Here is a 15384-nt window from a genome sequence, read left to right as displayed (position 1 = left end):
AAACGACAAGAAAACTGGCAAAGTAAATAAAATGCTCCCAGGCTTTAAACTTTTCATAAAAACAGTAAGAACTTAGTTGTCAAATCAATACAGGTGCTAGTTAAGAGCCCAAAGATGAAGGAAAAGAATTATTGCTATTCAGGAAAAGTATGTTTTCAGGTCTTCTTTCTCAATTTTATGAATGGTAAACAGTTTCTGCACCAATCGGTTAACACACGTTATGCAACCCTTTCAACAATCAAGAATGCATTTTAATGTGCGAAAGATCCATTCATTAAATCAAAAGATACCCATGGTTGATTCTTTCCCCTATCATTTAATAATCATTTATCCAAACTATTAACCAAAAAAATATTATTTAGATAGGCATCAATTAATTGAGTTTAAAAAAATTATTCCAAAATAAAATTATTATGAGAGAGACAATATTAAAACATACTTAATTCTCATTTAATTTCATGTCTATTAGCCTACTACTAAACTGACATGAGCATAAAAAAAGCAGTCTTCCTAATTTTTCGATTTAATAGGTTTCTAATACTTTTTTATTATAATTAGGTATTTTGTATAAACATTAAGTGTTTTAAACATTAGATGTAGTAGGAATCTAATCTAGCAGTAAATAGCAATAATTGGAGGCACGTTGCTTTCGTAGCCACAACGCAGTATGAAAATCAAAAAGATAAACTTTTAGTAGAAGATAATATGACTCAAAGTACTTTAAATACTTTTTATTTCTTTAGATGGATACTACTTTATAGAATACATATATGAGCCAGATGGAGAAACTAAAAGTAAGACAAATTCTGTAAATAAACAAAAAAATAAATTATATATATATATATATATATATATATATATATATATATATATATATATATATATATATATATATATATATATATATATATATATATATATATATATATATATATATATATATCAGGGCTCGCAAAACCGCCCATCCTCGGCGGTCAAAAATTCCCCGCGGACAACGAATATCTCGAAACCGACGTCCGTGCGGACAGCGATTTTCCCCTTAATGTTCGTGACGCATTTTCCATTTTTGTTATTAGAATTGATGTTTTCTCTGTCTGGGAGTAATGCAGCGGTTAAAAGGAGCTTTTCAGCAATGAACTTACAAAAAAAAAAACACATTACGTACTGGACTTAAACAAGAAGCGGCGAAGCGTTAAACGCAATTATGAGCATCTACCTAAATGGAAAACCCCTTTCAGATTTCTGTGCAGAAACCTCAGTAAATCATTAGTTTGATTGTGGAACTGGCAAACGTCGTATTTGATTCATTTAAAAAAACACAGTACCCTCGGATAAATTGACATTCCAGATAACTTGACCTTTGTCATTTAAATTATTTCAAAAAAGAAATAAATTATTTTATAAAAGAAATACTGGGTTCCTATTAGTAACCTAGTATTCCTTTTATTACTGTATAATGCAACAATCCTAGTATTTGTAATCCTAGTAACTACTGATACATTGTGTATCATATATATATATATATATATATATATATATATATATATATATATATATATATATATATATATATATATATATATATATATATATATATATATATATATATATATATATATATATATATATATATATATATATATATATATATATATATATATATATATATATATATATATATATATATATATATATATATATATATATATTGTAAGCTTATTGGAAAATCTTGCTCTTTGCAAATATGGCTTTCATCATTTTGAAAAGCACCAAAAAGATTAAAGTATTTTTTAGTCACCCTTCTGGCACTTTTTAAGCTTATTTGAGATCACCAACATACCATTAGGCTAATTCTAAAATAAGCCATTCACAACTTAATCAGTTTGATTTATTTCAATTTGAACTAAGCCCAGAGCAGTTAAGGCTCATACATTTACTGCAATAAGTTTAAGGAAATTCAGTGAGAGGAATTTTTCGCATATTTTTCTAATTAGCTTAAGACGGATAGGCCGCTTGTAATAAGTCAAAAAATATCAGGCTGATAGAATGTACTGAGAACTCTTAAAATTTGATAGGCGATGTTTTCAAAAAGCCAGATTTTTCAAGTAGCCATCAACCATAAATAATTGCCTTGATTCTAACCATTCTCCATTTTTTTTCTTCCTACGAATAACAGCAGTTACAATTCCTGCTGATGCTCTGTGTAAGTATTTTATCTTGTTCTGTTAGTTTGTCGGGTAAGTTTATTTTATATTTCTGCTCTCACTGTTTCCATTCTAGCAGCAAACCTAACTTTTAAGAATTGCTTATATGTAATGTTCTGCCCAGGGCACGACTTAGCCTTATTGGGGCCCCGAGGCAAAAACTTCCTTGGGGGCTCCCTTTTGCTACACTACTAATGAAAAACCGAATTTCATGGAGGAATTCAAATTTTTCACCTCATTATACACATATAGCAAGAAAATTGACTAAAATCTTACAATCTTTTAATATCCCCACCTCCTCCAATGATCAGATGAAATATCGTTCTGTCCATTTTATTGATTTTCTGACAATTCTATGTCCATCTTGCCGCATGTAGTTTTGTGATGGTTAACTTTGTCATCTAGCTGCAAAAAATTCATATCCTATTAGGACGGAAATAAGCTAACATTTTGCAATTACAGTGGCTCAATTAAGCCAATCAGAAGCTTGTATTTTTGTAAACATAACGCATTTTGAGATACGTAAAAAGACAGGCATTTCATTGGCTAAATTTGTCCATCGTCATTGCGAAAATGTAGCTGAATTCCTTCCTAGAAAGCCATGGATTTACGAAATATAGATTGTGTTTATATGATAGATTAATGAAGAAGCTAACGAAAAACTGACGGATATATTCTGACTGTACTCTCTGTACTGATATTTTGTTTAAAAAAAAGTTCATTGAAATAGGAAATGTAAAATAAATTTTCTATTCAATTTGGGATCGCGGGGCAACTGCCTTAGTAAGGTTCTGATTCTGCCACGTCCACACATTAATAAAGTATATAATCTTACTTATAGAGGAGGCAACAAACAGAAGCAGATTTCATTGATAAACATTGTAATAATCATTAAAAATTATACTTTCTTGGAGAGGGGGATTTTTTTTCGCTTCTTTTAAAACTTTATTATTTTTTCGCTCATTTTAAATTTATTACTTTTCAGAACTAAGAACAACTTTTATTCTTTTTACAATCGATATGCAGCGGATAGTAATTACGCTCTCGTTTCATGCTATTCCTGTCTCCGGCTATTTTATGAAATCTATTTATTAGTTTTATGGAGTTTATTAGAATTTTAAAATCAATTTATCATATTATTTAAGAGTCGGTTTGTTTCAAACTTAGAAAATTTAAAAATTAGCATACTATTAAATGAGAATTCAATATGTGTTTTTTTAAGTATCGATGCTTAGCATGCGATTTGTTAATTTAGTGGGGAATTTAGTTATGAAATTCGATTATGTTATTTTAATAGATCTTCATATAATTAAGTTTTACAATACTCTTTAAAATAAAATTTTAAAAAACTAATTATTTGATTTTTTTTTTAAAAATTCATTAAAAAAAAGCACATGAAAGTGCAGGAATGCAGCTGAATAAAGGCAAAATGATTGGTGCTTTCATACTCTATTAACAGATGCCGAAATAGATTGTGGTGAAATGAATTGTGAAAACGCTGAATAGAACATTGAAATGCACACTTTTACATAAATACTAAATACAATTTACTAAATACGTGGCGAAAATCGACATGGTAAAGAAAAAAAAATATTATTTTCGAAAAGGAAAAATTAAGCACTTTTTAACACTAGATTGCCTAAAGGAAGTCATTTTGACTGTTTTTTTATTTGCAAAAAATGTACAAATAATAATGCATAAATTAATATTTTCCTTCCAATAAGTGAAGTAAATTTTTTTATTGTTAATATTTTTACTAATATAACTGTAAATAATATAAAAAATATTAAAAATTAACTAAGCACATTTCTTTACACATTAATTATTCTTTCACATTTTGACTGCTTTTGGGCAATGTAGGTATATACTAAGTTTCAGTCTTTCCAGTGTTAAAAACACGCAATAAAAAAAAGCACATTTAAGGGCTTTTAAAAAACGAAAATCAAAAATAAGCACTTTTTGAAAACGCTATACACTATGTGTTAAATATATTATTTTTACTACAGTCAAAAGTGTGCATGTGAAAGACTAATTTACTAATGTTTTTCCCATTTTAATTTTAGAATTATTTTCCGTCACCAATGTAGATAAATTTGCATTGTGTATATGTAGTATGTTTATAATTATTGTTGTAATTTTCAAATTATATTATGGTTTTAAAAAAACTGTTAAAGAAAAATTTTTAAATTCACTAAAAATTATTCTAAAGTATTTTATTTCTTATTTATTTAATACTAGAATACGTTAATAAGAATATTGTTAAATTCAAAGCTCCGTCATATTAAAATAAATTTTAAAAAGACATTTATTTTTTTATTTTTCAAACTATTAGTACGAAAACATGCCTTTACAATTTCATATGTTTATATTTATGCAGTCAATTTTAATTCATTCCAATTTTTTTTATCATTCTACGAATTTTATATTTTCTTTAATTGAAAAAGTATATTGCCTCGAATATCTCACGATCATTTATACTAAAATTTGTATTGAATCAAAGAATAAAAAACAAATATAAACTTTAGAATAATTAATTTATTTATATTTTTATTATATTATTTCTTAATTTATTTAAATAATTAATGCCACGAATTGCATATTGTTAAATTAAGATATTAATTTAAATAGTTCTAAATTACCGTTTCTTTATATACTAACAATCGAACTAACTTTTACACTCATTCATTTCTTAAAAAAAAAAAAACATCTTATATATATAATTCTCTTACGTGGCTCCCAAATTTTAGCTGTATTTCTTTTCCGCCGGTGACAACGTTTGCTTTGTTTTGTTTACGTTACTATTTCTCTTACACGGCGAATCGACCAATGATTGCCGCTAAAAAGTCACATGCCAAATCTAGCTGAGGTGGCTCAACATATAGCGCTTTTAAAAACGGAAACTTAAATAACCAGAGAGCATCAGCTGCGGCAATCTCATACTATTAAGCTAGGCAGAAGTGAGTAGTCTTTGTCGATAGATCTCTATTTTAGTATTTTGTCGAAAGCGCTTTTTTTCTCGAATTTATATATTACGAATTTATTTGACGATTTTTGATTTATATCACGAATTATACTATAGCACATTTCTAATAGGTTTAACGAATTACATGTCATTTATTTGAATTCAAATTTATTTTAATGACTTAGTATTTACTAAAAAGATGTAATTTAAAAAAAAAAAAGAGTTTTTCTATGGATTTGAATGATTGTTTTGAATTCTTAGAATTTTGTGCATTTGCAATGTACCTAAGTTAGTAGCGAGTGAAGCGAGATTGGTTTGAGAAGCAAACCATATAAGATTGCGTAGTAATTTTCGGGGCTTGGCGAGCGTTAGCGAGCAATGGGCGCAGCCCACTAGTATAAAAAATATCTTGACTTTAAAGTGGATAAATAACTGAATATTTTGTTATTTAACTTTTTGAAAAATCACGAATTATTTACGCAATTAACGTTAACAAAAACAGAAAAATTTTGTTATGTTAAGAATCGCCAATGAGTAATTTCTATTTTTTTAAAAGTTTTAGGAGACCCTATAAAACAGCAATTTACTGGGGTTGGCGAGCGTTAGCGAGCAGGGGGAGCACCCCACTAGTTTTAAAAATAAATTTTAAAAAAAAGCAGTTAGCTGTTGAACGTTTATTTTCTTTTTAAGTGGAGTTGTAATAAATATTCGTTATTGTATCTTGTTTTAATCAGGTTCACATATTTATGAAGTGAAAGTGAATATTTTTATTTACATTCTTTAACAAAATATTAATCAATAGTTAAAAAAATTTCTGTGTCGTTTAATTATTTTTAATGTGGGGCTTAACACGTTATTTAACCTCTTGTTTGAAATAGACAAAAAAGAGGGAAAAGCATCAGAAAGAACTGGTTTTTTAAAGTTTTGTTGGAGAACAAAAAATCTTTTTTTTTTTCAATCCTGCAAGATGACACGAGATAACTTTTTCAATTCTCACTCAATTTACTTAAAAATTTAACAGCACTTATATGATTAATGAAGTTTCCGCTGCACATAAGATTTTTAACGCGCTTATAACATTTGGTTAATTAAATATGCAAAAATAAGAATTATTCGTCGATTTTTATTTTTTTCTCTAAGTGGAAAAATATCTACAATCTATTTGTCAGTCCAAAGATTACATTTCAACGAAAGTGTATGTTTAGCTTAAAATTAAAGCTTTGTTTCGAGTATAAGGCAATCGTCTGTGACTTTTTTTTAATTGCAATTGGCAAAATCGATTATATCATCAATACAATAAACGCTGTTTCTTGTTCATGGGAGTCAGTGTTTAAAATTGTGCATCATACAGCAGCTTAAGCTCTGAAATTTCCTGAAATGTCACTTGGCAACTTCTTCTGTTAAATTTTTAAATAATAAATGTATAAAACTTCATTGTGTTCATACATGCCAAAATTCATCATTTCAAGTTCATATCAAAATTTAACATTTAAAAAAAAAAAATGTTTTTGTTACAGCGGCAGGTATTAGAGCAAAATACGAAGCAGCTGAAGGCAATAACGGTGTTGGTAAGTGTAACTAATAACTTATAGATCAATTCATTTCGGGGGAAGGAAAGTAAGAGCCACGCATAAAACAATCAAAAAAGATTTTTGGTTATCAATTTATTTATAGGCAAGAAGAGCAAAATGACAGTCTTCCTGTAAATTAATCACCAAGATTTTTGTTCCAGCAATTCATTTCGTAACAAGAAATAAAAAAGCAATGAACACCGTACGAAATAATTACGAATATTATATTTCGTCAACTCATTTAAGGACTATAAATTAAAAAGTAATAAACAATCTATGGAATTTCAATGATTTTTATCACATCAATTCAATTAAGAATAAGAAATGCAAAAACAATAAACTCAAGACAATGAAGATCTTTTCGACCAAAATTACATATAGGGATAAAAAACGTGAAATTAATAAATCTAGTATGAATTAACCGCACAGATCATGTGAAAATTATCATTTTATAGTTACAAATAGTTTAAATAGTGTCGAACACCTGTACGTATTTTTAAAAAAAATCCAACTTTTTTCAAAACTGAATCCGTTTCAAAGTTAAATGAATCTTAACAACAGCTTCATTCAAATTGATTGTTCCGTAATTTTTAAAAAAAAGCATCAATAGATTTGATCTCATCATAAAAATAATGACTTCAAATCTATTGAGTTCGATGATTCATTGGAATTTATTATTGCGGATTGCCTTCATTATCAATGTTTAGAATTCTCGTAACCTACATTTAAAAAATTTCATATTAATTAAAAAGAAAGAAAAATGTTCATGAAATATTAGAATTCAATGTTAAAATCACTTATTGACGGTCAGATTAAAATGAATTCGCTTATTGGAATAAATCGAAAGGCCGTTTTATTATTTTAAATTTTTCAGAATAATATAGATGATAGGAATGACGATTAATGCGAATAGGTAGATACAAAAACAATTTTTATTGAATCAACCTAAGATTGTTAATCAGAAAAACGTAACTATAGATACTTATTTTTTGTAATAAGTACGTTAAAATTAGATTTAAAAGTCTGCGTAGCTTACATACAATTGCACAAATATTTTTTTTTCTCCTAAAATCCGTTCTCATACATTTTATTTTATTAAAAGCACTTTGAATAAAGGAAATCGTTTGCTCAATAAATTGAACAAACGATTTAAAGATGATGGATTTTTTAAAATCGTTTTCTAGTTTTCACTTTTAAAAATTATGTTCTTAGATAAATAAAAGAATCTCTGAAAATACGATTTCGGATTATGATCATTATTGCCACAATCATGCGCTTATTTAATCTTCCGTTTAACGCTTTTGTCTTCAAAGAACAATTTTTTCATTTCAGTTGATGAGTATTACGTCATCTATCAAGATGATGGCAATGGAGGAGTTACATGTAAGATTAATTCGTTTTCTCAATTTAAATTCATAAACTCAACTTTTAATAATTGCCTCTTTTCTTATTCCTTTTTTTTTAATTTAGCGATAATCGTACCCGCATCTGAATATAAGACTGATGGCAATAACGAAGGTAAATACTTACATGAAAATAACTTTAATTTTGGACTTCCCATTTACTGCATGACTCAAAAATGAACAGAATAACTTGAGATATGAAATAACTGAAACGTTTGATAAATAATATTATTTCAACTATTGCTATTTATTAAATATAAATCAATTCCTATTAACCATTGTAAAACATCGGTAAGAATATACTTGAGGGTGCCCCCTTGGCGAAATTGGCAATTTCTGTTGGGCGCCGTTCCTGTTCACACGGAACACCGTGCAAACAGGAATGGCTGCCAAAACATAATAAAATTTCAATAAAACATTGGGGAAAAAATTCAATTAAAAATCGGCAAGGGCCGGGATAGCCTGGTCGGTAGGGTGCAGGGCCATGTCCAAGAGGTCGTGGGTTCGATCCTCGCCGGCCGAAGACTCCCCGTGTAGTAAATGGTGACTGATGCAAGTTAAATCTGTCGAGTCTTAAAGTCCTCCATGTTCCCATAACAAATCAATACCTCTGGGGTTACTGATCAAGAAGTTTCCCTGTATACTGGATTGGTTCAAAATTGCAAGGCTACGGAGTTGAACAATAATTGTCGCAAATCCAATATTGGGTCGGCTGTTCAACGACGGTTATAAAATAAAACATCGGCCAAAACTTAATTAAATTGCAATATAAGCAAAATTAATAAACCCACTAAAATGCATTTTGAATCGAGACAAAAACTAATGGAGTGAGCACAGAAAAAAAAAGAACTCACTTTATTTAGCTTGAATATCCTCACTTTTAGGTACACAGAATTCTCTAATAGCAGTTTAAATTTATCATGTACTTATCATGAATCTCGTGTACCTCCATCGCCACATAAATTTGGCGAAATACGAATTGAAAATGGCGTATGTGGTGCCGGTCTGGCGGTGACTGCTTTCTTTCCATTGCTATTCAAATCGTACAGAACAAGGCTGTAGCCAGGATATTTTTTCGGGGGGGGGGGGAGGAGGATATGCTAAGAAGCAAGGACAGTTTCAGACATGCAAAGTAGGGGGAAAACATTGTAAAAAATATTGTTTATTCTGTTGTTTGCAAAAGTTAAAGCAAAACTATTAATTAAAAAATATTACATAATAATTATTTTTCAATTAATATTGCATAATAATTATAATCAATTTGTAAACAAAGTTTACAAAGATATGAGACGGGGAATTGAAGAAAATTTTTCTGTTACTTTTTTAGGACAAATCGGAATATCCCGAAATATGCTTAATAAAGTTAGCCCTGTTAGCCTTTCTTCTTTAGTAGCATTTCTAGTTGCAATTTTACGCTTTTAAGAGTAGAAAAAGTTCTTTCTGCAGTTGCTGTGGCGATTGGCAACGTAGCCAATATTGATAACAAGCAATAAATGTTTGGGAAAAAGATACTGTCACATTCTTCCATTGCTGAAAGTGCCGTATCTGGTCTACTAAGGGGTTCACGCAGGTTCCACATTGATGCCCATACTTCCATTTCTCCCATGAGGTTTTCGATGTCAATGAAATCTGCGTAGATTCAGATATTGCATAAATTAATATGCTGAGAAACAATTGATTTCGGGGGAGGAGTCTAACCGAAGGAAAGATGAGCCACAAGGTCAAGTGAAGTTGATGCACTGGGCAAAAGTTTGATTCGACAGTTTTTGTCTTTCTTTTTACTGAGAGGCTCAAAAGAAGACTAAAAAGTTTGAATCCCAGAATTTCGGGGTGGCTACGGGCCTGGTACAGAAACTTAAGATTTATCTTACTTACCGAAGTCATTTTCAAGACCAGAAGCAAAATTAACGTTACCAGCCGACATCCAACGTAGAACTAACTGACCTCTGAAATAACATATTAGCTGATCGAAATAGGGTACAGGTGGCGTAGAGCAGAACTCTCTACCTATGGCAACATTTCACATGCTTTCACCATTAGCGTGTGGAGACTCATAGAAGAAGGAAGTACGTTAGTTTCTGTCTTGATTGTCATATGGATTAAAATCTTTGAAGTAGGGAAACTATACGGAACTGAAAACTACATTAAACATAGTTCTAAAAGAAAGCATCGTGGAAAACTTTGACAAAAATATTTTTATTAATTGAAAACGAAAAATATCGTAATACATCGCTATACAACTGAAAAGAGGAGAGGAAAGGGAGAAGGGTCTGGAACCGGTCTTCTCCCCAGATGGTGTATTCGAGCGTTGCGATCGGCTATACCGTTAAACATTGAAAAATAACGCTAAAATCTAAATCAATCAGAATCACGATTGGGTTTCCAAAAAAAAAAAAAAAAAAAACTATAGACGTTCCCAGAAATAAAACATCGCAAAGCGATCACAACTTGGGGAGAATCAAGAGGCACCCTCAATCATAGTCTAACCCATTGTAAATCATCTTTCTACTAAAATATAATTCTTTTCTTATTTTAGTGGGGTACTTTGCTTTCCGATAAGACAAGAACATAGCTTCACCAACTGCAAAAACGAAGGTAATTAATTTTTCAGAAGTCATTTTTTAGAGCGTGTGGTAAGTAAAAAAAACAAAATAAATAAAACTGCTGCACAAATTAATGTTTAATGCCCAGAGGGTTTTAACCATTGCCAAAAAATGTATTAGTCATTTAGTGTCGAAAACCAAAAACACATTAAACCCTCTATCGGAATCTAAAGCTAAATTTTAAATCAATCCATGAATGCATTAGTAGCATAACCATTCAAGAGCCGAAAAATATAATTCATAGCAAGCAAATATGGTATGTGGTGCAAAATTGGAGGGGATAATTTTCATATTTGGAACAAAAACGTTCTTGTAATTGCGCATTTCATATCATGAAAATGTGTTATTAAATAGAAAGGACCTAAGAGGAACAAAGAATTATCTAAACAAATATATAACTGAAAAAATTTACTCAAACGGGTTTCCTGCCGTAATAAAATCTAAAGAAAAAAAAAAGTCTTAAATAGTATTTAAATATACATTTTAAATAATATATTTTAAAAAAAGAAAGAAAAAACTGCCAATTCTAGCCGATTTTCTTGTAAATCCACATTGTTTTCCGCTAGAGTTTTCTCCAATTATAGATCGTTTTTTTGGAGGGGTTTCTATATGGTGTATTAAATTCCGATATTTCAAATACGATGCCATTACGACAAGCTAATTTCGAATTTTAGAATTTCATTCTTCGAAACACTCGATTTGTGGCCATTGCATCGTAAATCCACGCCGTTTGACGATCATTATTTTTTTCGGCTGTTACTTGCAGTTTTTCAGAAGGGGCCATTTCCACGTGTTTTTTCAAATCGCGACATTTTTAATAAAATATTACTAAGACACGCAAATTTTGAATTACATTTTAACATCTTCAATTCGTGACGATCCCACCATTTGGTTTTTCTAGTTCCGATATTTTGAATTAATAATATGTTATTACCAGCACCGTGGGGCGAATTGGGTAGCAGCCCGCAAAAATTTAGGGTCACCAAATATTCAGGTATGTTTATGAGTTATATTACAAGTTTTTCTTTTATCAATCATTTTACAATCGTGGATAAATTCTAATTATTCCTTCGATTGGTAATTCATACGAGTTTGTATAATTTATGTTTCCAGATGTGCCTTTATACCAGGAGTGTAATATTCAATATAAGAGTATGGAATTTTTTGTCAACTTTAATGCGATAGAAATTAATTAAATAAAAAATTTCAACCAATGCCGATTTATGAGCGTGTATGTGGAGGGCAATCCCTAAGAGCTGCAGTGGGGAATGTAAAATAAAAAAGCATTGTTGGCACAATTTTTTTTAAATCATAAATTTATCTAAAAAATACCACTTATACAGTACTGCATTACATAATGTATTATACATAAGGATGTAATAATACACCATTGATATAAAATTTTATACAGTGAATTCGCGATAACTCGAATCTGATAGGACTGACGAAACACTTCGACATATCGGAAGTTCGACTTACCGTTAGTTTCGGTTTTGGACTTTCAAAATATTGTCGGATTATTCAAGTAATGCTTATTTATTAATTACAAATCTTCTAAATGCTTACAATATTTAAGATCATTTTTCTGACAAGCCCTTTACGATAAGACTGTTTGAAGCACTTTATGATACCCTGGTTAATAAATTAGGTAGATCACTATGCGTTGTGCATTTATCCATAAAGAGTATCACTTTTCTTTTTTTAGCGAAGAATTTCCGATCCAATTTTCTTACATAGTCTTCAAATAAAACTGATGTCAGCCAAAACTTTTTGTTAGACTTGTAATCCAAAGGATACGTTTTTACATTCTTGAAACATCGGGGATTTCGGTATTTTCCGATAACAACTAAGGGCAATTTCTCTGTCCGAGACGCATTTCCTTCAACTAGGACAGTCAAATGTTTCATGCTCATTTTACCCCCTGAGCAGTTTTTATCCTTAAACATCATAGTCTTATTGGAAAGACATTTAAAAAATAAACCCATTTCATCAATATTGAAAGCATCATTTTAACTGTATGCTTGAAGTAAATTTGGTAACGTTTCATTTAACCACTGTTCACATACTTCAAGAGGGACAGCTTTAGCTTCTCCATGAAGAGTGCGAAAGACATTGTGTGTGTTTGTTGCAAAGGAAGGGGCAAGATATCAGCTCTTAGGTTTTTTTTCTTGCTTTAAAAGATCCAAAAAAATCGAGTTAAAGGGAGTAAAATTCGAGTAATCGAGAATAATTAACATGAAATTGAAGATAAAAGGGTCGGGCCCTCATAAAAAAATCGAGTTATAGTAATATTCGAGTTATCGAACTTCGAGTTATAGCGAATTGACTGTAATTAGTAAATGTTTTACTCATATAATAGAATTAAGGAAAAAGATAATAAATTAAAAAACAAAATAATTTTTTTAAGTGCTCAGATGTAGATAAACTTTTAATTTCTATTATTCATTTCCATACAGTAATTTTAAATTTATTAAAAATATAGTTAGAGTATCGATTCGTTCTGCCAAGAATTATTTATTTTTAAAAATGTTTTTTTAATTGAAATTAATTCACTTTTCAATCGGCAAGTTGGCCTTTGCATTTCATTATTGTGTTTAGTTTGATAAAAAAAGTAATAACTGGCTTCATTAATTAGTTTGCAATAATAAAATAATATTAATCTTTTTATTATTAGAATTACTATGAATTTTCGTTGCAGTATTATTAATATAAAGCATTATTTATACATTTTGACTGAGTTTTTATTGTTAAAGAAGAAAACAATCTTTAAAAAAATTCAGTTTTAAATTTAAAAAAATTGTTAAAATTGAAATATTTAGTATATACTTTATTGAACAAAACATGACTTGTGTTAATCATGATAAAACGACTCAATGCTTAGCTTAGGGCCAATAAAAGCAAAAGCCCGCTCCTGGTTATTACAACACAAGAATATAGGTTTAAGGTAATCATTTATTCGAAAATCACTTTCTGGTGTATTGATTTCAATGAGATTCAATTGTTTTTTATAATTCCGATATTTTACGCACAATGTTATTTCGATGCAACTTTCGAATTTTAGGTACTACTTTTTGACATGCTCTATATGCGACGTTTTTTAATAGTTTGTTTTTTCCAATTCCGATATTTCTAGTACGATGCGACAACAATTTTGAACCAAATTGGGCCAAAGTTGGATTTCTCGCTTAAAGAATACTACTAGAGTTTTGGAGCAGCTTTGCATTTTTGGGTTTTAAAAAAACATTTAGAGCGGACGTTTTAGAGCAATTTGCGCAGCTGTCCTGCAATCCTATCCATGGCAACTAGAAACAAACAACATCCTTTGTGAAATATAGATTCAATTCAAAGATAAATTCTTCAAAACAGGTTATTTATTGATTACTTTGACCTAAAATAAATGGCATTCTGTGAATGATCTCCACAATTTAGACATAAAATTCTGTACATTTAAGTTTAAAAATTGAACAAACCTGGACATCCAAGAAAACTAGTTCAATCGTATGAGTAACTGTTCTTAGTAGTAAGTTATGAAAAAAAGTTACCTTGCGCGTCGAGTTTGGGAGACGAAAAGTTATAGTTTGTCTAAGTAAGAACTCCCCTACTCATTAGTCGGAACCCGTGGCGGTAACTATGGTAACGAGGATTAACTATTTCAAGTAGGGGTATGGGGGGGGGAGTTCTTACCGTAGAAAAACTATACATACTATTACATAAATAAAGGAAATTATTAGTACTAGCAATATTCAACCTATGCATATAATGAATAAAAAAGACTCAAACATTTCAGGAGAATTTCGCATTAGTTCATTGTTCACTCCTCCATTAGAAGATACAGGGTAACTGGATTTTACGTTCAAAGAAAATAGAAAACTTGCAATCACCATTTTCTCTAATGTATCAAGTAAATATTCCTTGTATTGTACTGTGAATGAGTGTCGTATCCATGCATTAAAATTTATTTGGTATCATTGCACACTCTTTACTTCTTACGTAACTTAATCTTTTACTAGCCAAAGAATACCTCATTACAAAACAAAACAATAAAATATTTGGTATAATGATAGTGGAAGCTGTAGGAATTTTATACAAAAAGTTCGAAAATAGTTATACAATATTTTCCAGGGTTGATCACAAACACTCAAAAAAGAACTTTTCCAGACTGATTTTTATCAAATTTCCATGACTTTTGTAACTGAAGTTTATAGTTAATTTTAACTTCCTTTGTACGTGAAACATATTATAAAACACTTTTGCTCGTTATTAAAGATGAGAATAGATATTTAAAAAGTATTACAAGAATAAACTAAACAAATATATAATATGAAAAAGATATACGTATATAGCAGATATGCTTATGACGGTATGAATCACTTTGGTAAATATTTATTGACTGTCAGCATAAACTGCTGTTTTCATAATATTAAAGACAAACATTTTAATTTTAATAAGCCAGTATTTTACTATATCTCTAATGATGCTGTTGCAGTTTTCCATTGTTGTCCGTGCAGTTTTTATTGGCTGGAAAATCACGTGGTAGGATTCTCATATAGTTTCGGTTGTCATCAGAAAATAAAATTTAAAAAAGTCATAAAGGTATTCTATAAATATTTTTTTATCCCTAATTTAAAGTTATTTTCTGGT

The 15384-nt window shown here is 29.7% G+C and overlaps 1 protein-coding gene across 12 annotated transcripts in view; it reads left to right on the top strand.

Moving 5' to 3' along the window:
* LOC107437419 (uncharacterized) overlaps positions 1 to 14711 on the top strand; it is an 87124-nt gene extending 72413 nt beyond the window's left edge. For all 12 annotated transcript variants that reach the window (XM_071182864.2, XM_071182849.2, XM_071182852.2 and 9 more), the window contains 7 exons: positions 744 to 794; positions 2177 to 2203; positions 6684 to 6734; positions 8070 to 8120; positions 8208 to 8255; positions 10677 to 10735; positions 14531 to 14711. In XM_071182864.2, the coding sequence (XP_071038965.2) occupies positions 744 to 794; positions 2177 to 2203; positions 6684 to 6734; positions 8070 to 8120; positions 8208 to 8255; positions 10677 to 10699 (251 nt within the window). In that variant the 3' untranslated portion in view covers positions 10700 to 10735; positions 14531 to 14711. The remainder of the gene's footprint in view (positions 1 to 743; positions 795 to 2176; positions 2204 to 6683; positions 6735 to 8069; positions 8121 to 8207; positions 8256 to 10676; positions 10736 to 14530) is intronic.
* Positions 14712 to 15384: the final 673 nt, after the last annotated feature.

The sequence above is a fragment of the Parasteatoda tepidariorum genome, chromosome 4, assembly GCF_982258835.1.
Source record: "Parasteatoda tepidariorum strain Cologne lab strain chromosome 4, Ptep-v5.0, whole genome shotgun sequence".
Lineage (NCBI taxonomy): Eukaryota > Metazoa > Arthropoda > Arachnida > Araneae > Theridiidae > Parasteatoda > Parasteatoda tepidariorum.
The sequence above is the reverse complement of the archived record's forward strand: the minus strand, read 5'-3'. Positions and strand labels throughout refer to the sequence as shown.